Below are 24460 nucleotides of genomic sequence, written 5' to 3' on the forward strand. Positions count from 1 at the left end.
CCAGTTCCAGAGCTTGTCCTTGGAACTTCACACACACGCTAACAAAACACTGCAATATAAAAATATTTAGTAAGCGCCACAGTGCCTTTACTCCTCTGATGACGAAGCTTCACCACTAGCCATGAGCCTCTCTCACACTGCCTCCTCTTTTCGAGAATGTCCTCACTAAGAATCCTACCCATACCTTCCTCTCATTGACTCACACCTACTTGAAAGGGCAGCTTAAATTCCAGCTGTGTATTTGCACAGTCTAATACAGCACCACATGAAGAAGTAAAAAGTCATGTGCTTTAACTATGATCAAACATTCATAAACAAAATATTACAATGAAACATGCTTCAAAGAAAATGTTTTCTGATAGATAAAATGATGGGGAAGGATGGGGAGGGGAAGAGGAGTGAGGGAGGGGAGGGGAGAGAGGCAAAGAGAGAGAGAGAAATGGAGTTACAGGAGAAAGAGGACCAGTGGAAGGAGAAGCAAGGGTTGGTAACAGACGGGGTATATGAGCAAAGGACAATGTAAAAAATGCATGCATGAAAATATCATAAGGTGGCCCATTAGTATTCAATACATTTTAAATGAGAAAAATCATTTCATTTAAAACATTAAAACAAAACAAAGCAAAAACCCTCAAGGGAGGGAGTAGATGTTTGCTGTATAAGCTTTTAGACCCAAGTTTGAAGCCCAGCATTCATGTAAAGGGCGCGGCGGCAGAAGACACCTGCAACAACAGTGCCAGGCAGGTGGGGACACATTCAGTGTCACAGACACAGTGAGCTCCAGGTTCAATAAGAGACCCTGCCTGAAAAAATAAGATGGAAAGCAAACACACTGTTGTGTATACATACACCATGCATACACACATGTACATACTCGTCCATACATACACCATGCATACACACATGCCCATATACACACCATACATACATACATGTACACATGCACCCATACACACACCATGCATACACACATGTACACACATACTCACACATACACCATGCATACACATATGTACACACTTCCATACATATAACATGCATACACACATGTACATACACACCCATACACATACCACCCATACACACATGTACACATATACCCATACTCACAGCATGTATGCATGCATATACACATGCAACCATACACATACCATGCATATACACATGTACACACACATATGTACATACACATACACACACCATGCATACATCCACCATGCATATACACATGTACACACACGCCCATATACACACTGTGCATACACACATATGCACACACTCATATACACATGATGCATACACACATGTACATACACACTCATACACAGTGACTCAAGCCCTAGGATGGTTTATGACACTCTAAAACAAATAGAAGACGTCTAGAGCTAAGTTGGTTAAGTGCTTACCTACCAAAGTGAAGTCCTGCCTTTAATCCTAGTATAGCATATACTGGCATGGCAGCACCAAGATCTCAGTCCTTGGAAGATATAGGCAAGAGGATGAAAGGCTAAAAGTTATCCTTGTCACTACAGAGCTCAATACCAGTCCATGATGATGAGGAGGAGGAGGGAGAGGAAAAGGAAGAGGAGGAAAAGGAGGAGGAGGAGGAAAAGGAGGAGGGGGAGAAAGGAGAGGGGGAGGAAGAGGAGGAGGAAGATGATGACAATGATGACTACAAGAACAACAATGGATGAATCACATAGTAAAGCAAGTACCTACAATTTAGTTTCTAAGAACCAGCATTACATAATTCTAAGTACTGATACCCCAATCCAGGGTCTGTTTACTCATCTTTTTGATTAAGTCAGGTATGTACTGACTCTAAGAGCCCTAGACACAAACTCCCTTCTTGTGACTGAGAAAGATAAGGAGCTTTCCTTTTCTATGTCATGCAGAATACCTCTTTCTGCTCCAGGCCTCCTGACACACTACCAATCCACACTTTGTGTGTTTTCAGAATTCACAGGAAAAATATTGTCTCTAAACACTTGTGAGCACTTTTCCATTTTCTCCCACCATAGGGGACTCTCTGACTTTTTCTGGAGCATTTTATTGTGCTGTCACCTTCAGTGACTGGGAGAATCCTGGCAGGGAAGATGTTTCTTTGTGGAACATGACACAGCCTTCAAAGTTTACAGCCATAAATTGTTGCCCACTGAGAATAATTTCACAAACTTGTTTAGCTATTTACTCAAGACACGGAAGGTAACCAGTAGCTCCCCATTACCGAATATGAAGAATGCATAACCTTCATTTCTGATGACTTCTAATGAGATGAACTTACAAAATAGAACCAGAGGAGTCCAACAGAAGGAGCCCCTCACCTGGAGGGCACCATTTGTTATTTGGTGGCACCTCCTGGGAAGGCTTGGCATTGCAGCTTAGCTCTGCGGAACATAAACTTCCATGCAAATACAATGGAAACCACTTGTGAGGAAGCAAATGACCCCTAAGACACTTTATAGTGGTACACAGTCCACTATAAAGCGGAGGGAAGGTTCTAAGTGTAAGAAAAATTCTTGCTTCTCCCTCTGACATCTGATTAAAGGGATTAAGGGTCTGTGTGCATCACACCTGTTCAGTTTCTACAACTTTAAATATGCCAATCTTGATGGGGTCTTCATCTCTGAGCTTCAGTCTTCTTGTCGGTAAAATTATAGCAACTCTGACAACTCACAGAACTGTGTCTGCACTGACTTGGCAGGGAAATAGCATGGGATTCACTTAGAAATTCAACTCTACCCATGTGGCATTGCTCTACAGAGACTGTGCTGTGTCAAAAGATGAGAGAGCACACAATTACACAAATAATAAAATGTGAAGCAACAGTCCCCTGCACTGAATCAGTCCTTTTAAAGAGGGTCTAGAATTTAATGGAAAAGATGCCAGGCCAATGCATGTGAGTGGAAACGCTCTGCTTTGGCAATTGTTGGTGATAGCCAATGGTATGACAGAGCCTGATGTCTATTTACAATTTTTGTAACACAGACTTTGAGGAATTACTTAATCTTAAAGCTAAGATATCACCCTGAGTTTAACATATACTGAAATTGGGGAAGGAGGCCTGTAGCTGCTTTTTAAAAACAAACAAACAAACAAAAACCCACATCTTTTTAGGGGTTAGAGGGACGACTCAGTGTTGCGTGTACTTGCTGCTCTTGCAGAGGACCTGGGTTAGATCCCAGCAACCACAAGGCAATTTATTAATGTCTGTAAGTCCAATCCAAGGGCATCCCATTCCTTCTTCTGTCCTCTGTGGATAGCAGGTGCATACATGGTACATACACATGCATGCAAACATTCATACACATGAAATAAAAGTAAATCAAGAAAAATCGTCTTCTTAGTTATTTCTTCTCATCTGCCTCCCTCTTTTTGAAATCAGGAATCCAGATGAAGCAATGGCAGTGCGGTTGGCCAGGACACAGTCACCATCTTCAGTTTCCTCCCTTCCAACCAGGAAGCAAACCACAAAGTTCGCTTTCATCCAATTGTTTTAATGAATGTTCTGTACCGAGCTAAATCCACTAAGAGTAAGAAAGGACTGTAACCCCTTCAGGTAATTCCACCTTCACTTATAAAACACAGAAAACAGGAGCACAGAATGAGAGGCTGCCCCCTGGAGTGAGGCTGCCCCTAATGAACGGCCTCTCCAGCTGGAGTTCCCCAAACACAGCCTTTACAGCTCCTGCATGTGCAGGAGTGACAAGCCATTAACCAGCCACTTTGAAAACACAATACAGACCTTCTTCTCTGCTGCAGTGCCCTTCTACAACATAAAACCCTAAGGCCAGGCCTTCAGCAGCAGGACATTTACTGCCAGCCCCAGACAGTTTAAGGAGGGCAATGAACAGGGTGGGGCTGGAGGAAATGAGGCCCGACAAAAGGCAGGATGCTGATTTTCTTTCTGCTTCCCTTTTTCTCCCCTTTTCTTTTTTCTTTTTCAAAGGAACTCCTGCTAAGGGTGGGGTTTGAAGTACTGACCCCACCGTCTACTGGGGAGGGTGGGGGAGGGCAAGCCATCACATGATGAGATTTTATTTCTCTCCCTCCAGATTTCTATTCGAGAAAATGTTTTGGTCAGCCAAATCCACAGGAATATGGGACTTTAGTCTTCTTTTTACACTGTAATTGGAGAAGGCAGCATTTGCACCAGAGCACCAGATGTAATGTGTCCACCACCTTCAAGAAAGATGATGGAACTTTGAACATGAACTCTATATTATGATGAAATCTCTACAATTCAAAGTAAAAGGCGTGAAAGCAAACACGAGGACTTTATCACTGTATCCTGCATCCAATCATAAATGGACATCTTGAAATTTTATTTACTATTTTTTTCCACCTTTCTGCTATGAATATAAAACTTTACCCTAACCTCTACCAGCCAATCAGCTCCACAGGGTTCCTCTAAAACAGTTATACAAAAAGCAAGTTACTAAGAAATTACAGAAGGTGTGAACTATTTTTATTATCCATTAGACTTTCATATATTAAAGTATATGCAGCTTAATAAAATCCACAATTATAAAGACTTGGCGGATAATGATGTACTCAGGCTCTCTCCCTTCTCAGCTGCTGTTCATGTTGCTCGTTCACCAGCAAGAACAGAAGCTGGTTAGTCTGTCTTGCTTGTGAGGCTGCGCCTCAGCACACAGCAGAAGGGAACTCTTCACCCAGAACTGCTTTCCTCTAAGTAGTGGCTCTTCAGCTCCCCACGCCGCAGCCCTTTAGTACAGTTATTCATGTTGTGGTGACCCCCAGCCATAAAATTATTTTCACTGCTACTTCATATCTATAATTTGAGGGCTGTTATTAATCATAACGAAAATAATTTTGGAGACAGAGGTTTGCCAAAAAGGCCACAGCACACAGGTTGCAAAGTGCAGTGTAATGGGAGTGACAGAGGTTCCTCAACGAAAAGTATTCCCAACACATCCCCTTAACAGGCTGTCTGAATTTGTTCACTCTCTTCTGTGAATCAGGTCTCTTTTCTCTACCAGCTTTTCCCCCTAACCAAATTCCTCTGCAAGGAAAGTTATTGATGAACTCTCATGTGATATTAGAGTCCTTTGAAAATAATCAATGGTAAATTATTTCTGGAGATGTTCTCTTTTAATAATGGAAGGAAGGAAGAAAAGAAGGAAAGAAGGTAGGGAGTGAGGGAGGAAGAGAGGAAGGAGAGGAGAGGGAGAGAGAGAGAGAGAGAGAGAGAGGGAGGGAAGGAGAGAGGGAGGGAAGGAGAGAGGGGGGAAGAACGAGAACACGCAAGCTGGGAGGAGGAAGAGAGGAAGAAAAGAAGACTCCAATGTCCTACTGACTGCAGCAACTGGTGGGATAACCTCTTTTATCACATTTAATACAAAGCTAAAATATCTTGTGAAATTGAATAAAATAAGTCTCTGGCCTCTGTGTTTTCTCCACGACCATGCAGCATGTGTCAATCAGTAACAAGGCCATCTACCCAAGACAAAAGGCAGAACAAAATGACATGTACCGATTATCTTCCTGGTCCGGCAAATGATATAAAGGCACACAGTAGAAAAAGCACAGTAGTTCTATAGTCTCATGAAGGCCATATCATCTCTTTTAAGGTCAAAGTTGGCAAAGTTTCTCAGAAGCCAGGTCTGTCTCCTTCCCTGTCTGTCTGTCTCTCTCTCTCTCTCTCTCTCTCTCTCTCTCTCTCTCTCTCTCTCTCTCTCTCTCTCTCTCACACACACACACACACACACACACACACACACACACACAGTAACTAACATTTTCTTCCTGATTAGTGTGTTGGCAGCTTTACCTGGGCTGACTTCATTTTAACCACACTCCCACAGCACAGAGCAGAAGCTCTGCATATCAGTCTGTCCAGAGTCCTGAAGGCACTAGGCCACAACACAGGCTATCAGGCTTCTCACCACTTTCCTCACCTTCTAACAAATAAGAGGTCTCTGAGAATGTGCACTGCAGCTATGGATGTCAACCTGGTTTCCCCTTTCTCATATGTAAAACATACGCAAATCTGACCAAAAAGACATATGAATCAGTAAGCTACAATCCCTCATTTTTCTTGATAGAACTGATTCTTATTATGTTTTGTTGTTTAAAAAACAAACCAAAAACTCATCAGGAATGATAACTCCTGCCTGTAACCCAAGCATTTAGAGAGCCATGCAAGGTAGGAGGATTGTTGTGAATTTGGGGCCAGCCTGGCTAATAGTGAGTTCCTGGACTAGAGAATGAGAAACTGCCTTAAACAAACAAACAAACAAACAAACCCCAGTCTAACCTGGTCACAGAGGAGCTGTTTTAGAATACTGTTCCCTTTAACTTTAAATGTCTATACTGAAGCCAAGCCTGGTGCCACACATCTTTGATCAGATCTCTGAGTTCGAGGGCAGCCTGGTCTATAGAACTAGTCAAGGACAGCTAGGCATACACAGAGAACGCCTATCTCAAACAGCAACAACAAAAATTCTATACCGAGACAAGATATCCTTATAAACATATCAGTTGTAGAATTATTCTTCCCAGCCTTCTTCTTCCTGTTGTGTGTATGTTGTATAAATGTACACATGTTCAGGTATGTTTATGGATGTATGTAGTGACCAGAGGTCAACATTGGAAATCTTTTTCAATCCCTTTCCACCTATTTTTATAAAATTTGGAAATTAAAATATAATTATATCATGTTCTTTTCCCCTTTCCTCCCCTGGCACTTTCTTGAGGTCATGACTTTCTTTTCATTAATTGTTGTTATATGCACACATGCACATAAATATGTAACATACTCAGTTCATATATGTTTTCAGGGCAGGCCAGTTGGTATTTATTGGACAACTAGTATATATATTAGGTTCTTCCCTGAGGAAGAAATTTCCCATCAGTATTCTTTACTTGCCTATAGTTCTCTGTCTACGGGTGAGGCCCCATGAGACTCCTCCCTTCCATATTCTCCTGTCTATTAGTGGCACACTATTTCAGGCCATGTTTATCTTGTTTGTCAAGACAATGTCTCTTAGGGAACCTGAGTTCACCTCATTAACTATACTAGATGGCCAGCAAACTCTGGGACCCATTTGTCTTACACCTTACCCTAGATAAACAGGTTGAGGTAAGCTGAGTTTTATGCCTAAGCAATACTCAAAAATCTTTGGATGTTTTTCCTGCCAGGCTGCACATAGCACATGACAGGAAATCCTTTTGTGATCACTAGGTTTGTGGCCCCAATAATTCTAAAAATGTACTGTCTCCATTGTAAGCAACTAACAATTCTAAATCTTGGTTTTCCAAAGACTTTCAAGGTATCCATTTGGATGAATATATACCAAGCTGAATAAGACTTTTATTAAAAGAAAGGCCATGTTTTGAAACCCATGCATAAAGAGGAAAGAACAAGAGACAGACAAAAGGAGAATTAACAGAAATGCCCAAGGAGGAAGCTCGTGTGACACATCAAAGATCGGCAGTGCCTTTCAAATGCCATTGGGTTTCTTCATAAATCAGCAAACATTCTAAAAAGGAGCCTCTGAAAGTTCTGATCACTGAAGAAACACATTCTTTCTGAAATCAAAATCCCATAAGGCATCACTTACTCATATTAATTACAATGTATTCTAATTTTTCAAACACTGGTGATGACACCCTAAATTGATCTCATAGCTTGCCAGTGACTCACACCCCAATGCTGAGAGCACTTCTTTCTAGATGAATAACATTTCAGAACACAGAAAAAGTTGCCAAACTCTGAGTTGGATTAAACACACACTGAGAGCATTTCAGAGTGATCTGAAACATAGATCAAATACACAAAAAGGGTAAGATCTACATTAAGAATAAGTTTCAAACTATGAGGAGCAGCTCAGAGCAAATGAAGAAGAGAAAATCCTTGGGTGAGCAGAAGAGCTCTTTCTACTCATCCTTCTCCCGAAGCTCCGAGTAGTAAGTAGTCAGTTTTTCCCTAGCACTGGAACAAATGATCCAACCTGCAGTATCTTATGTGGCACCCTGCTCCTAATTTGTTCTTTAAGAAGTTTGGATTAGCCCTACAGAATGAGGGGGTAGTCTCTGGAATGGTGAGGATTGGTACTGCCACCTTGTCCTGGCACTGGCTAGCTTTCTCTACAGAACAGTGCAAACCCAGGTCAGAAGGGGAAAGGCCTTCTATCTTTTGCCAGCATTTAAATAAGGAATACCCATAGGAAACATGCTGAGACAGAGAGAAAGTGCTCTAAAATGGTCAGCAATTTTTAGCAAACCACCATTCTTACCACAGTCTAGAATATTGACATCCAAAGTAAGGAGAATAACAAGGCCTAACGGTTATGGACACGTAACTGAAGAGATCAGTTTAGAAGAACCAGAAAGGGGAAGGATGGACCTCAAGGCAAGTACTATCTAGTCTGCAAAATACAATCAAACACCTTCCAATAGTTCTATATTAGATATGCAAGATTTCTTATACAGGTAAAAGCTTAAAACAGGTAACTGCAAAACCTCTGCCATCCAACTCAGCAAATCTGTAATTATTAGCTTAAGTCACAATGTCCAACTACTGGGGGCTAACTGACAGTCAGATGCTGTTCTCGATACCTGGAAGATAATCTGGCTGGCCAAGAAGCATGCACCAGATCATGCATCCCTCCTTCCCAGCTGGTAGTTACCCCATGAAGAAAAAAGCAGTTTGATTTTCAAATTGAAAATAGTTTTACAGGTACATGTCAATATCAAAGTTTCAATATGTGTGTATGTAGTTACAACAAAGCTTTACTTAATGACACTGTTTAAAAAAATATATCAGCACTGGGGCTGAGGTACAGATTAGGAGACGAGTGCCTGCCGGGCATGCAAAGCTTTGGGCTCTGTCCCCAAGGCAGGATAGCAACAAACTCTAACCCATTTCCCATTTATTTTTTTGTAAACCTTTAAATCCTACTTTATTATACTGACCACAAGCGGCACAGTGTTTGCTAGGTTTCTCCGTGACCTTGCCTTTCCATTGTATTCAAGCTCGAGTACGCTGCTCTCCTTTCCCTAAGTCAGCAATCAGGACAGAGCACTGTCACCAGTCTTTCAAGGGCACTGGATCTTTCTGTTGCTCTTCAAATAACCTTTCCCTTAACAACTTCAGTTACAGCCTAAAAAAAATTCTTCGCAGATTCCTTAATGATTTCATTTCCTTCTTCCCGTTAGCTAAAGACATTCCCTCCTAGGTTTCACCCTCTGTTTGTAGGAACAGAATCCATGTTCTGCTCTCATTTGTCACCATGAAGCTATCTGAAACAAAACCCAGGAACTGTAAAGGGACGGAGGGAGCACCAGCCTACTCACGTCAGATTTCGAGGACATGTTCTCCTCCACGTCTGAGTCATTGGGGTCCACAATGTCATCAAACGGTGGCAATGTCGACTTCTTCTTCTCCGAAGTCTCACTCTCAACTTTGACCTTTCCCGTCTTGATATGAGATTTATCTTTTATCTGTTTTTTGTCAGCAGAACAAGTGAGTATCAGTGGGGGCGCACTAGAAAAACTTTTAAATAAAGCCTCCGAGCTACTCTTTTTCCTTTTTTTGGCTGAGAGTTCTTCAGAATCTGACACAGGGGGCCTTTTACTAGGAGCCTTCTTATCCTGCTGTCCACTGGTGACGGTGAGTAAGTTACTGTCTGCTTTTGGCTCTTTTGACATGGGTTTAGGTTCCTTGAAGGCCATCTTAGGAACTATTTTTTCTTCTTTCAGTGGTTTGTTTTCTTTGGGTTTCTTGGAGGAGTCTTTGGAAGATTTGTTGTGATCCCTGGAAGGTTCTTTGAAGGCACTTTTATGTTCTCTGGAGTCCTTAGAAGGTTTTTCCTTGTGCTCCTTCATTAATTTGTGAGGCTTTGAAAAACTGGTACTACTGCTGCTGCTGCTGCTGCTGCTACTGCTGCTGCTGCTGCTACTGCTGCTGCTGCTGCTGCTACTACTACTGCTGCTGCTGCTGCTGCTGCTGCTACTGCTGCTGCTGCTGCTGCTACTGCTGGTATGAATGCTCCTGTTAGGGTCCTGAAAAAGGAGAAGAAAATCAAACTCTCAAAACAAAATAGATGCAAAGAAATCTAAGACTGTGGTTCTCAACCTTCCTAATGCTGTGACCCTTTAAAACAGTTCCTCATGCTGTGGTGACCCCAACCATAAAGTTATTCCATTGCTATGTCATAACTGGAAATTTGTCATTGTTAATGCAAATTTCTGAGATGCAACATTCCTCCCAATGGGCCTTCACCAACAAGTTGAGGACTGATGATCTAAAGTCAACTTCTGTAAGCCCCAGCTACATAAAGTGCCCCCCTTTTTGTTCTCAACCCATTCCTAAAATATCCCAAATATTTTAACTTCAGTTCAACAAGTGGAAATAATGTATGTGAAAACCAAGGGGAAAGGTTACTATGATCAGAGAATTTAATAAGACAAGCTGCCTTCTCAATCATTGGAAGGATTTAATCATTTAAAACATTTATATTCAGCAAATGCTAACAATAAACTTGTCCTAGAAGGTACAAAAAATTGATAGCACATGGCCCCATGATAAATAGCTATGGCATATCTATGATTGATGGGCATTAAAAGCACCACCCATGAAGTGTGTAACAAGCTTCATAAAACAAGGGGACTATTTAGTTTTGCCGAGAGCATAAAGAAAAGAATACATCTTAATTCCAAGGAAACCCCACATGTGAACTAGGGCCTAGAGCAGAAGCAGATCACTGCTGTTAGAAACAGAATGGATGGCACTGATTGACCAAAATCAGTAAACTACATAAACCGAAGGGAGGAACAAAACACAGACTGAATTCGAATAGCAACATCTCGCCAAAGCAGGAGCTGGAGCCAGAAGGAGAAAAGCAGTTGAGATAACACAGTGAAGCAGGTTACACGAAACCCTCAACACTTCTGCCCCACAAGAACCATAAAGCCACCAAGAGAAATAATCCTGAATGTGAAAGAAAACTCTTGTTGAAGCCAGGCTTTTCATCAATTGAACCCTATCTTTCTATCACTCAGAACAAGAAAAAAACGGCAGAAAGTAATGGAACACATCAAAGGCCTCAACTATCCAAAGAACAGGATCTTCAGCAATCCCTGCTCTGCAATCCTGAGAAGAAGCAACCATTCCTATTTTATTTTAAATGCGACCAGTTTTCCTTCTCATCAGAACACCTGAAATCATACAACCTGAGCTGGAGAGATGGCTGGGTTCAGTTCCTAGCATCCACACAGTGGCTCACAACCCCCTATAACTCCAGTTCCAGAGAATCTGATGCCCTCTTCTGGAGTCCACAGACACTGTACACACATGATGCGAACCCACATGTTCAGGAAGAAAACATCCACATAAATAAAATTTAAAATACATACATACAAGCACCCACATATGCATAAAACCTCTACACAATCTATTTATGAGTGAAATCTATACTTACCATATTTGTGAATCTTTACTATGAATAGCAAAAATAAGAAACAACAGGTGATCCTGGCCAGGAAAAATGCACATCAATACTAAAAGAATAGTTCTTTCATGCTCACTTCAACTTCCTAATGGAACCAAAGACAAATTCCAATCAGAATTTCCACCTTTAGGTTCATGTTCCTTCACTTCTAACTCACTTATGCCCAATGCTATGAAACCCATCTAATAGTCCTTAAATACCTGAGATGACAAAAGAGAATGTATGTAGGGACTTTCAACAAAATGCAGTCTTCTATTTATTGCATCTATAGGAGGAGAGAAGTGGATATCTCTGTTCACTGATACACAGTAGAAAACAGTACCCTAGGTGCACATCAATATTCTATGCTAGTGGGAACATGTATTTTTGTTTCCTACAAAATCAACTGTCCTCTATGTATTGAAAAATAGTTCAAATTATCCTTTTTTCTGAAATGAGCACTTAGTTTCAAAATTACAGTATGGATAAAGCTACCAAGCAAAGACTTGTTTTAATACTTCAAACTAGCTAAATAACTCTTGACAAAGCATTTTAATCTGAGACTTTAAAACATGCTACTAAATATAGAATTCATATTACTGAAACTTTGTTATTTAATAAATTCTATTACAGGACATTTCCTGGCATGTTAACCAATACTATGAATAATTAAAATAATATATAATGGACAAACTAAATTAAGGAAGAACATTTTCAAATCTAATATCCTTAAGATTTTTTTAATTGGTTTGTTGACTCACTGAATGCTGGCAATTTGCAATCAGTTCACTAACAATATTGCAGAACACACAAGCACAGATACTAAACATTAGATCTATATGGAGTATTATACATATTTTAAAAATATAAGTTCTTAAACTATCAGTTATATTTCTAATGTTGCATAGTAAAAACCAATAAACATCAGGAGGTAAGGGGAACCTCTAGAGAGGAACAAATTATTTATTAATAAAATCTTTCTGTAGAGGGGAAATTCTTAATAAAGTACACAGTGGTGGATTAGAGAGATGGCTCAGCAGGTAAAAGTACTTGCTGTCAAGCCCAGCAACCTTCATTTGATCCCCAGGGCCAACATGGTAGAAAGACAAAAACAGACATACACCAGAGCCCTCTGACCTCCACAGGTGATGCGTGCACGTGCACACACACAAATACACACACACACACAAACACACACATATACATACATACACATGTCCTCTGACCTCCACAGGTGACACACACACACACACACACACACACACACACACACACACGTATGTATACACATATACATATGTCCTCTGACCTACAAAGATGATACACACATAAACACATACACACAATGGAATACAAATTTATAATCATAGTACATAGGCTAGATACCAATTTTTATATGATAGAAAAGTATGTTTTTGTCTTCCACCCATGCATATAAGACTAGGTAAGAAACACAGAAATATATTTGAGCTAGTCTTGGTATTTAGCACACTCTTTATCAACTCAAACAAGCAAATGACTTCACTATTCTTGCTGTTTCTCCCTTTATCAATATCGCCTTACTAAGCTTTCTTGGGTGTGATAGCAAAGGCCAGAATTGTCAGTACTCAGGAAGACAGGCATATCTCAGTAAGTCTACAAGTTCAAGACCAGCCAGGGCTACATAGTGAGGGCCTGTCTTGAAAAAAAAATCAAATGAGAACTGTAAAGATGGCTCTGTGGTTAAGAGCAGATGCTGCTCTTGCAGAAGCAAGAGATTGATTCCCAGCACCTACATGGCAGCTCACAGCCATTCCTAATGGCTCACACTCTACTTCTACGGGACCCGACAAGCTCTTCCGCTTCCCACAGGCACTGCATGTTCCTGGCGCACAGACATGCACATACACAAAATACTTGACCTTATAAAATAAATAAATCTGAAAAATTAAGTGAAATTATTACTTCTAAAAGCCCTCTTTGTGCAAAAAGTCAAATTGAAGACAAATACTTTCCATAATGATGTCCATGGCAAAATTCAGAAAGTATCAAAAGTACAGAGGTAGTCTCCCTACACACAGAGAAGCATTTTCTTTAGCTTTAAATACATGTCACCAGACTGCACTTCTACACATAATAAATGGAAAGCAGTAGCTTAGACACACAAGCATCCAATTGCCACTGACACAGAAGAAAAGATCATCTACCTCATATATATGGAATTCAGTCAAGTTTTAAAAATTTGTTTCTGAATCATTAACCTCAGCATTAAATGCTACTGAGCAGCGCAGACTAATTGCCATTCTAGGTGAAGCTTACATGTGTTTTATAATTCAAATCTCTTTGCCTAAAGATGATGAAGAGCAAACGAGTATTGAGCAATCCAAAGAGGGCATGTGCATAATTCAAATCCCAAATATGGAAAGCTAATGACTATTTAAACATGAATACACATGCATCTGCACTAACTTTGCAACTTGAGAGGCTAAGGTACAGCATTTTCATCCATACAGTTTGACTGAATGCCTCTTTGTTTTAATTTTCTGGGGCAGAATGGTCTCTTTAGTGTGCAATTCCATCTAATGGGACTTGTCTGTAACTCTAGCAGATAGCCGGAGAAAGAAGAGGTTGTGAGAAAAGAACTGGACGTAGAAGGGCTTTCTGATTATGGGTGGCTTTCATTCCATCTTCTTTCTACTGACAACTCAAAGCTGATTCTTCTCTTCCCATTTCCTTCCTCTTGCTTTCTTCTGTCCTGCTGTAACTGGTCTTCTATACTGTGGGAGATTTTCAGATTGATGGAACTTGAATTAAACAAATAAAGATGACCAAATGTTTACTGATCAAAACCGGTAAATTATCCTGGGTGAGTTTATTTGTCCATTTAACCAGGATATTTCTTACAACTTGCATGTACTTCAAGCTGTGCATATAAAGTAACCCATGATACTCAGAAATAAGCTTCCAAAAAGACAAATAATAAAGAGGATACCAAGTGAGAAAATGAATAAAATATAAAAATTAATATTCTATAAGGGAGGGGGAAAGGCCTTGGATATGATCTACCTTTCATATTTCAATTTAAAGTGCAACCAGCCCAACTGACTCCTCTTAAGCCAGTGAGTTCTGGAGGCAGAAGGCAGGGGAACCTGAAGGGTGGGTCATAGGTTTGTGGGACTCTTGTAAGAAAGGGCTAGCTAGCACAGGACCTCCTTAACTTCAAGCTAGCCCCAGAAGGGTTTAGCATTCAGGTAACTGCATGGTGAGGCCAGCCTCTGGCCCCCAGAATACCCAGTAGAATACCCACTGTACTCCAGGGACTAAGGAATGCAAGGAAAGCAAAGAGATGCACAAAGATAAAGATAGTAAAGTGTAAACATGCACGCTGCCACCATGGGCACTCAAATGCCTGCACTTTGCGGCCCTTACCCAAGCCCCAATGCATATTTAGGCAGTGCGAAGAACTTGGAAGTAAAGACAATCTGGAGTAGACAGATAAAGTATTGACATTAAAAACACAATTAAGTTAAGGATAACCAAGATTATAAAAAGTAATAATTTCTAAAGCTTTTAAAATTAGGTTAAAACCGAAAATTAAAATCATCAACCTGAATAATTCATTACGGCAAGAGCAAGGAGAGAAACACAAGAACGAGTAACAGGAAAGAAGGGTTAGAAGAAAGCCCACAGCAAAGTAACAACACAAGAAGTGAATGATGGGAAATAAGAGACTTGAAGGACTGGAGAGATGGCTCAGCGGTTAGGAGCACCAGCTGCTCTAACAGAGGTCCTGAGTTCAATTCCCAGCAACCATATGGTGGCTCACAACCATCTTTATTGGGGACTGGTTCCCTCTTCTGGTGTGTCTGAAGAGAGCAATGATGGTGTACTCATATGTATAAAATGCATAAAAAACTATTTATTTATTTTCTATATTCTTTGTTTACATTCCAAATGATTTCCCCTTTCCCGGTTCCCCCCTCCCCATAAGTCCCATAAGCTCTCTTCCCTCCTCCCGTTCCCCAATCAACCCCCTCCTACTTCTCTGTCCTGGCAATCCCCTACAATGCTGGATCAAGCCTTTCCAGGACCAGGGCCCTCTCCTTCCCTCTTCTTGGGAATCATTTGATATGTGAATTGTGTCTTGGGTATTCTGAGCTTCTGGGCTAATATTCACTTATCAGTGACTGCATTCCATGTGTGTTCTTTTGTGAATGAGTTACCTCACTTAGGATAATATTTTCCAGTTCCATCCATTTGCCTAAGAATTTCATGAATTCATTGTTTTTAATTGCTGAGTAATGTTCCATTGTGTAAATATACCACATTTTTTGTATCCATTCTTCCATTGAGGAACATCTGTGTTCTTTCTAGCTTCTGGCTATTATAAATAAGGCTGCTATGAACATAGTGGAGCATGTGTACTTATTCCATGCTGGGGAATCCTCTGGGTATATGCCCAGGAGTGATATAGCTGGGTCCTCCTGACATAAATAAATCTTAAAAAAAAAAAGGAGAGAGAGAGAGAGAGAGAGAGAGAGAGAGAGAGAGAGAGAGAGAGAGAGAGAGAGAGAGAGAGAGAGAGAGACCTGAAGAACAGAGGGGGCAACCTACGAGCCACGCGACAAGTTCTAGAAGAGTCTATAGAAGGAAGAGAGTGGCATGAAAGTTCTAAGAACTAAAGAAAAGTCTGCATCCCCAACATCCCCGGGAAATGAGCGATGAGACACACCTGCACAATAGCTGAGATTTCTAAAGTTCGTGGATGTGCAGCTGGAGAGACAGCTCAGTGGTTAGGAGTCTGAATCGTCCTTCCGCAAGTTCTGAGTTTGGTTCCCGACATGCACGTCAGGAAGTTCACAACTACTCACAACTACCTGTAATTCCAGCTCCAAGACACCTGATATCTTCTTCTGGCCTTTGTAGTCAAATGTACTCACATGCACACAGAATATTTAAAAACATAGAAAAATCTTAACACTTCAAGCATTAAAGAACTGGCAAGTTATCAAACAATGATAATTATAACTGAAAAGTAAGAAAATCTACTAAAATTAGAATTCTCATTTGTAACACAAGGATGTAGAACAATAAAAAATACCATGTAGATGGATGAGAGGGAAAAGCCACAACAAAAACAAAATAAAAGTGTCAGACTGTGTTAGTACCAAGTAATGTGGAATTTAATATGGTAAGGTAGAAAATGCATCAACAGTTATAAGGAAATAAGGAAAGTAATTTAAACACTGAGACTAACAAAAGCCAATAGGGTTCAAACTTTAGCATTTACCAGTGGGTGGGGAAGGGGCCTAAAAGAGCATGGCTGACCTGGAGGAGGTCATCTGAGAAGAGCAACGGCAGTCTTTCCTTCATACAAAAGAGAACATGGAAGGTAGGTCTGCCATGATGGGCTCTAATCGCTTTGACAAACTCAACCAGTAGCAAGAACTCTACTGTAAGATATCATGGAAAGCAAACAAATCCAGCAAGTCAGCCTTTTCTAAATTTGATTGGGAAAGACAGCAGGCAGCTTCGAAGAATGCCCTTAAACCTCTCAAGTTTCCCACATCTGTAACATACCCAGGCAGTACAGATATAGCACATCTATAGAAATGTAAATGTCAGAACTTTGCACAAATAATGTAAGATGCTGCAGTCATCCTATTGGCTATCCATGAACCAGTATGCAACATGAGAAGGAGGAAATGATGCTGACTGCCCAGAGAGAGAATCTAGACATGACAGACTCTCCTCAGCTACCTTCATTGAGCCCTGCCACTTCTTATTATAGCAGCCTGACTTGAGAGTAGCCACAACGAATGTCTCTATGTGGAAAGCAAAGAGATGAGGAATTTAAAGAGTCCCCCTATCCAAACTGCTCACTTTAGGAAGATTAAATGGTGCTAATGTGGGAGAGAGGTTAAAGTGGGTAGAGGAAAAGGAAAAAGAGCCACTCAGAGGACTGTGTTGTGGTGATAGGAGTTGAAGTGTCAGTGGTGACAACTTACTGAACGAATGCTTATTAGGCCAGCCTCTAAATGGGGAAACTGAGACAGATACAAATGGACCCAAAGAAACACTTATATGCAGTCACACACATGCAACACACACACACACACACACACACACACACACTTACACTTAATGGTCGAACTAAATTTAAGTCCAAGTAGCAGTCTCTAGTGTCTATAGTCTTAACTACAGTATTTCAGTGGACTCCACAATAAATCCATTGATAAAAAACAACACACACACACACACACACAAACACACACACCTGTCAGCCTTGACCTGAACAATAAATATAAGGATGGGAATAAAAGTGTAAGAGCTCAGTGTCTGAAACAATGGTGAACTCCTCTGTAGTGTCATCAGAAACATCAATAAAGTAACGTTTACTTCCAGGAGGAGTAGACTGCAGGCATTGTTTGTTTGTTTGTTTGTTTGCTTGCTTGCTTGTTTGTTTGTTTGTTTTGGTAGAGGTAGGTAGATGGCAAATAATTTATTTTGAAATCAGAGACAGTTTCTCTGTATACTTTGAGAATGTTGAATTTGGATCATTTAGTGCCAAATATTTTAAGGCTAATAGACTTATTAGAAGAGTTATATTTACTAGGCTTATGTGATACTTCTTGCCTTGCAACTAAATTAAGTACACAATTAAAATCCTGTAAGTTGGATGAATTAGCATTTTGTAGTACTCAAATTGAATACTAAAAATCCATCTCCAAAATGTAAGGTAGAGACAGGTAATTAGAGCATCCTACAAGATCCCATATAGGAAGTGATTGAAAAGATGGGAATTTGAAAGAGTTAGCTCGGAAAACAAAATGGCAATGGAAAACACAAGGAATTTTAAAGCAACAGAAATAAATGCCTGTAAAAATATTTCAAATTGAAAATATTTAATATCAATTTAATAACTAGGTTTAATATGAAACCCTCTCTCCCTCTCCCTCCCTCCCTCTCTCTCCCTCTCTCCCTCTCTCTCTCTCTGTGTGTGTGTGTGTGTGTAGAAGTTTCATAGATCTAATTCACACAAATCTTAAATCATAAAAGCTCTGAAACCAGAAAGGTTTTGATCTTCACAGGAGGGAGTTCTGAGCATTAACTTGACACTGTAAGTGGAAGATTCCAAATAAATTATAGTCACAACTCAAAGTAACTAAAAATATTGTTTAGTGTAAAAAAGTCACATTTCCGAGCTTAAAAGATGCCTCAGTGCAATAAAGTTTCTGCTCAACAACCACAGGGACCTGATTCAGAGCCACAGAATCTAGGTAAAAGGCCAGGTGTGTGCAGTGAAGCATGCCTGTAGGCTCGGCACTGGGGGATGGAGCCAGGTGGTTCCTAGCAGCTCACTGACCGCCTATCTACAGGTTCAGCAAGGAAGTCTGTCTTTAAAACCAAGGTAGAAAGCTATAGAGGAAGACACCTCCCATTGGTATCTGGCATGCTAGGGCCAGGGTGGGGGTGACACAACCTGAGCCTGTAGGAAGTAAGGAAGAACTGTAAGAATCAAATGTCTACGGAAGAGAGACAGAGCAAGGATGTGGAACACAAAGTGTGAATCACAACCAAGCCTGAAAAGTGTGACTTCCCCAGAGCACACCTTCCTTAGGTCTGCATCTCTCAGGACTCAACATGGGACCTACAGAAATCTGCTCACGCCTTTACAAATTTAACAGCGGGAATGTTCCAAAAGGTAATCTAAATACAATATGAACATAGTTTTAAAATACCCTAAATACAAAACAGTCACCATCGTCTGAGATAAAGGGGACATAAGAATTCCAGATATATAACTTTATATAATAAAAATCAAAGAATTATTTAAATGCTCAAACAATGAGAAATAAGTAAAAATGGGCACAAAACAGAAATAAAAAATTCCAGTTGAAAATAGTAACTCATGGCAAATTGTGCACAACTTAACAGGATTAGTAAACTAAAAAAACAGATAGGAAAATCTGTCAGAAAATTCACATTGATATATAAAAACTGAAATTATATAAGCTCTTAGAATATCTGGAGAATGAAATAAAAGGAACAAGAATCTGAGCAAAGGGCCAGCAAGAGTAAAAATATAAAAAATTCCAATGATGAAAGATTTTCCAAAAAAATAAGTATCACAAATTCACAGAAATATTAATATCAAAATAATGACATATACAAAAGGGATTCACTCTAAGACACATTCCATTACTAATATTCTGCTAAGGGAACACAGCAAAAACTGACTCTTAATGACATTCTCCTGTTCCCATACATTAGTGCCACACCCACTCTCATCAGAGAAGCATACAGAGATCCACAACTGGACAATGTGCAGAAATTAAGAGTCTTTGGAACACTCTGCTCCAAATGGGATGTTTTTATAAACACCCCCACCTCTGCCAGTACCACCCAAGGCCCTAGGATAAATGCAGAAGAGGAGGTAAAACATACAAGGGTTAGAGGGCTAAAGCAGACAGACGGACTCCAGGGGCACACTGACTTCCAGACAGAACAGTACTGACATGCAATGAACTCACGGTGACTGGCAGAACCCATGTTCAGGTTCAATCCTGACGGGATCCCGACACTAAGAAGGGAAAGTGGACACAGTATCGACCCCCTAAAGAAGATGCTATCTGCAACTGACACCTGCAGGGAAAGGTGAAATAAGTTTTCCCCAGTGAAGTAGTCACAGATATGTAACAACTACATGCCAGGGCAGGCACTGTGTCCAGAAGTAGGTTGCAATACAAAACAAACTCAGTGTATTTTGTGTAAAGATTTGGTTTTGTTTTGCTATATTTTTGTCTTGTTGATCTTTTGCTTGATTGTCTTCATTTTCATTTTTGTGAAGTTTTGGAATTTTTTTTGAAAGAGGAAGAAAAAAGGAAAGTTGAGAGGGTAGGGAGGTGTGGAGGAACCAGGAGTTGTTGCAAGAGGTAAAAACAAACTTTTTATAACAACAGAGAAAGACAAATGAAAGAAAATGCAAATTAGCAATGAGAAATTTAAAAGTGATAAATAAACCTGAAAATACAACACAGATAAATCAGGGGAAAAAAAGAATTTTATTTTTTAAAAGTAAATTTTTTAGGAAGTATGACTTTCAAAACTGATTCCTACCCATCCTAAAATAGTAATCAGAAATGGAACTTCATTAATATCAGGGAAGTAGTTTAACCTTCCTACAAACACAACATTGGGTCCTAGGTTTTTAGAAACAAGTTCTTGAAAAAAATAATTTGAATTGTACAGGAAGTCTCCCATAAGTAGAGGAGAGAAAACACAATTTGATACAGTTAGCATTATTAAAGCAACAGTGTAAGCCAAGAATGTAAAATAGACTAATCTAAGTCAATAATGAGTTATTGATGACATATCAAGATGAAAAATTGAATACAATAGCATAATCAACCCAATTGCAGTGAGGGCAAACTCCTAAGGAAGCAATCTGTGTTTAATTCAAGAACTAAAAAGCACTTTACCAGGACAAAATGCCTGTGAAGGACCACAGTAACAGAAGGAAGAAGAACAAAAACATCAAGCTATCAGGTAATACTGAAAAGTTGTCTAATAAAATCAAATCCATCCATGATTTTTTTAAAAAGTTTCTTAATTTGATATGAACTGACGTCCTCTAAAGATGCAGCATCCATATTAAAATCGTCCAGCTGCTTGATCTTGGCTGACTGGCCCACTCTGACTAAGCAGAGATGGAATGTGGTATCCAGCAAGAGCCAAAATCATCCTGGGCTCTATTTGACCCTTTAAAAGTCAGATACCCCACTTTTGCAGTTGACCCAACAGTCTCATTCCTAATAGATACACATCTCAGAACAAACCATTAAGATCAGCAGATCTCTCGCTTCTACCAATCCTAAAGGTAAGAATATTAAAAGATCATGCCAGAACCAATGAGAGAGATTGCCTGGCTTCACCCTTTCCCGTCTACCTCATGCACCCACCAATGCAATTACCAATGTGTTTATTTATGACTTTTTCTTGTTCTGTGACTATAAAAATTCATGTAATGGCTTGCATGGTGGAACGTGTCAAAATAATTCGAATCTATGTTTTAGGACTAAAGACATTCACATTTTGGCTAAGAATGAAAGATTTTATTGCCATTAAAATGAAGGCATTATTCCCATACTGACAAGAGCAGTTACAAAAATCCCATATAAATGACACTTCCAATGGCAAATCATTAGAGCTGGTCCTCTTATAACCAGAAACATAACTTTGTTAGTGGTGTTTCTGCTGACACATGATCAGAAAGTTCAGGGAACAGCTGACAGAAAGGATAAACATTCACATGTCTATCTAGCCATCAGCTGAAAAGAAGAAATTACTGGAATTATTAAGTTTAAAAAGATAACCAGAATATCAGATGCAAAGATGAACTGCATGTTTGTGTGTCAGCATCAATAAACATATGAAACACAAGAGTGTGGTTAACCAGACACCGAGGAGTGCTCAGAGGCGCAGGTAGTAACCAAGCAACTGTACTCATAAACACAGAGCAGGTGGGGCTCCCCGCACAAGACCTACGCAAGACCAAGCCTGTGGACCTTTCCACACGGCCAGCTGCTCACCAGTCTCTGAGCAGCTATGGATGCTGCAAGGGGTAGGGAATCATTTTCTCCAGTGCTGTAACTACTGCCATACTCCAACACATAACCCCTTACCCATGCTCACGGAAGCAAGTGCAACTAAACTCAGAGGGGCAGCAAGAGATAAAGAGAAGGGAAAAAGAGATAAAGCGAGATAGATAAAAAGAGAGGGAGAAACAGAGTAATAAAGATGTGTGTGAGACAGACGGGCAAACAGACAGACAGACAGAACTTTAATCCTAACATTCAGAAGGCAGATCTCTAGGCCAGCCTGGTCTACACAGTGAATTCCAGAGTAGTCAAACCTACATGGTGAGACCTTAACAATGACTGGAAGGGAGAGAGGCAGGGAGAGAGGGAATTCCAAGTGACCTTTGTGGAAGAAGGGGCCCATAGTGAGCTTAAGGGGTTAAGAGAAGGAAATGGGTGTGACCACAAGCACAGTATATACATGCATGAAACTGGAAGAGATTAAATGTTTATTTTGTGAAACAAAGTAACTTCCTCTCCCCCACCTCACCCCCAATTAGTACCTAGAAATAAAAATTTACAAGCAGAAAAACCTTTCCCTAAATTTAATTAATACTTTAGATGTACTGAAAAGGTCCCAGATAGATAAACAATAGATTAGGTTCATGGATGAGGCTATCCCGTCACCTGTGGATTCAGTGAAATTTCAATACAAACCCTACCTGTTTTCCCAAGAACTTAAATTGATCCTAAAACTTAGGTATAGAAAACTAATTGTAAAAATTAACAGTAAAAATTGTAAGCAGCCTTATAAACTATCCATCATTCTAACACTGTTGCTAAGCGCTGAAAACACAAACAGACTGACCAATGGGGGAAACTTTCTCCAAGAGACTTACAATTACAGGAAATCAAATGTCTGACAGGAGAGATTATTGGGGAAAGTGTAGACAACTCAGGAAAAATATGTAAATTAAATTCTTAGCTCATACCTTCCATGAGGTGAATTCTAGATGTTTGAAAATATTTCAGTATTAGAAAAAAAAATGCTACTTGGCATAGAACAGGCAATCCACTATATGTTGAACAAATACGTACTTGCATAACATTCTAAAGCCAGAAGAAAAAGAGTTCACTCTTATAGTGTTTATTGCAGTTCTGACAGGAATTTAAAGAGATGTAGATGGCTGGCTGTAATGTTTTACAGGGATCTGAAAAGCCACCTCAATAGTTAAGAGCATTTACAGCTTTTTTTTTGTTGGTGGTGGTTTGTTTGCTTGGGTTTTTTTTTTTTTTTTGTTTTGTTTTGTTTTGTTTTGTTTTTCTATTTTCCGAGACAGGGTTTCTCTGGACAGCCCTGGCAGTCCTGGAAATCACTCTGTAGACCACACTGGCCTCAAACTCAGAAATCCACCTGCCTCTGCCTCCCAAGTGCTAGAATTATAAAGGCATGTACCACTATTGCCTGGTGAATTTACTACTTTTGCAAAAGAACTAAGTTTGACTCCCAGCACCTATAGGAGGCAGCTCACAGAAGCCTGTACCTCCAGCTTCAGGAGTCTGTCACCCTCTTCTGGCCTCTGCAGACACTTGCACTCACGTGCATAAACCCACACTCACACATGCACATGTTCATGTAATTCTGTTAAAATGTGTGTGTGTGTGTCTGTCTGTCTGACTGTCTATCTATCCATCCATCCATCCATTCATCTATCCATCTATTTATGACAGAAGAGATGGCTCAATTGCTAAAAAAGTACCTGCTACTCTTACAGAAGACCCAAGTTTGATTTCCAGAACTCATAAAGCATGGTTCATTGTTCTGTGACTCCAGCTCCAGGATCCAATGCTCTACTCTGGCCTCTATGGCCAATGTGTACACACACACACACACACACACACACACACACACAGTCATACATGCAAGCTTAACACCCATATACATAAAATAAAATAAACACTCAAAAAATTATAGCAGAGCCAACATGATAGCTTAAACCTATAAAAAAGCAAAGAAAGAAACACTTGAGGCTAGCTTGGACTTTGTATCAAATATATAGACACACATGGAATAACAGAAACCACTCAAATTACATTTTCACCTGGAACTATCTTTAATCAAAGATACAGAAACTGATAATCTAAAATATGGTGTTAGGTAATATAAAACACATTGTTCCGATTTCTGCTTTGTTCTTTAAAGCACTAAAGCATCCCAGGCACTAAATTCTGCAGTGGACAGTAAGCAGAACTATCCTATCTAAAGGAAAATAATCATTAAAAGTAAAATATGCCCTTATATATTTAGTTTGTACAATCTAATGAAAAATCAGCTTCAAGCTGAGTAGATGGCTCAATTGGTAAAGAGCTTTTGATGCAAGCATGAGGCCATGAGCATCCCCCAGAACACACATTTCAAATGTCAAGTGAGTGCTTGTAATTCAA

General features: G+C 39.9%; 1 protein-coding gene across 2 annotated transcripts in view; it reads right to left on the reverse strand.

The window, feature by feature from the left end:
- The window catches only part of Mllt3 (MLLT3 super elongation complex subunit), a 263839-nt gene that overhangs the window by 57338 nt on the left and 182041 nt on the right, over positions 1-24460 (reverse strand). For both annotated transcript variants that reach the window (XM_052176730.1, XM_052176731.1), the window contains exon 5: positions 9322-10029. In XM_052176730.1, coding sequence (XP_052032690.1) covers positions 9322-10029 — 708 coding nt within the window. The remainder of the gene's footprint in view (positions 1-9321; positions 10030-24460) is intronic.

Source organism: Apodemus sylvaticus, chromosome 3 (genome assembly GCF_947179515.1).
Source record: "Apodemus sylvaticus chromosome 3, mApoSyl1.1, whole genome shotgun sequence".
NCBI lineage: Eukaryota > Metazoa > Chordata > Mammalia > Rodentia > Muridae > Apodemus > Apodemus sylvaticus.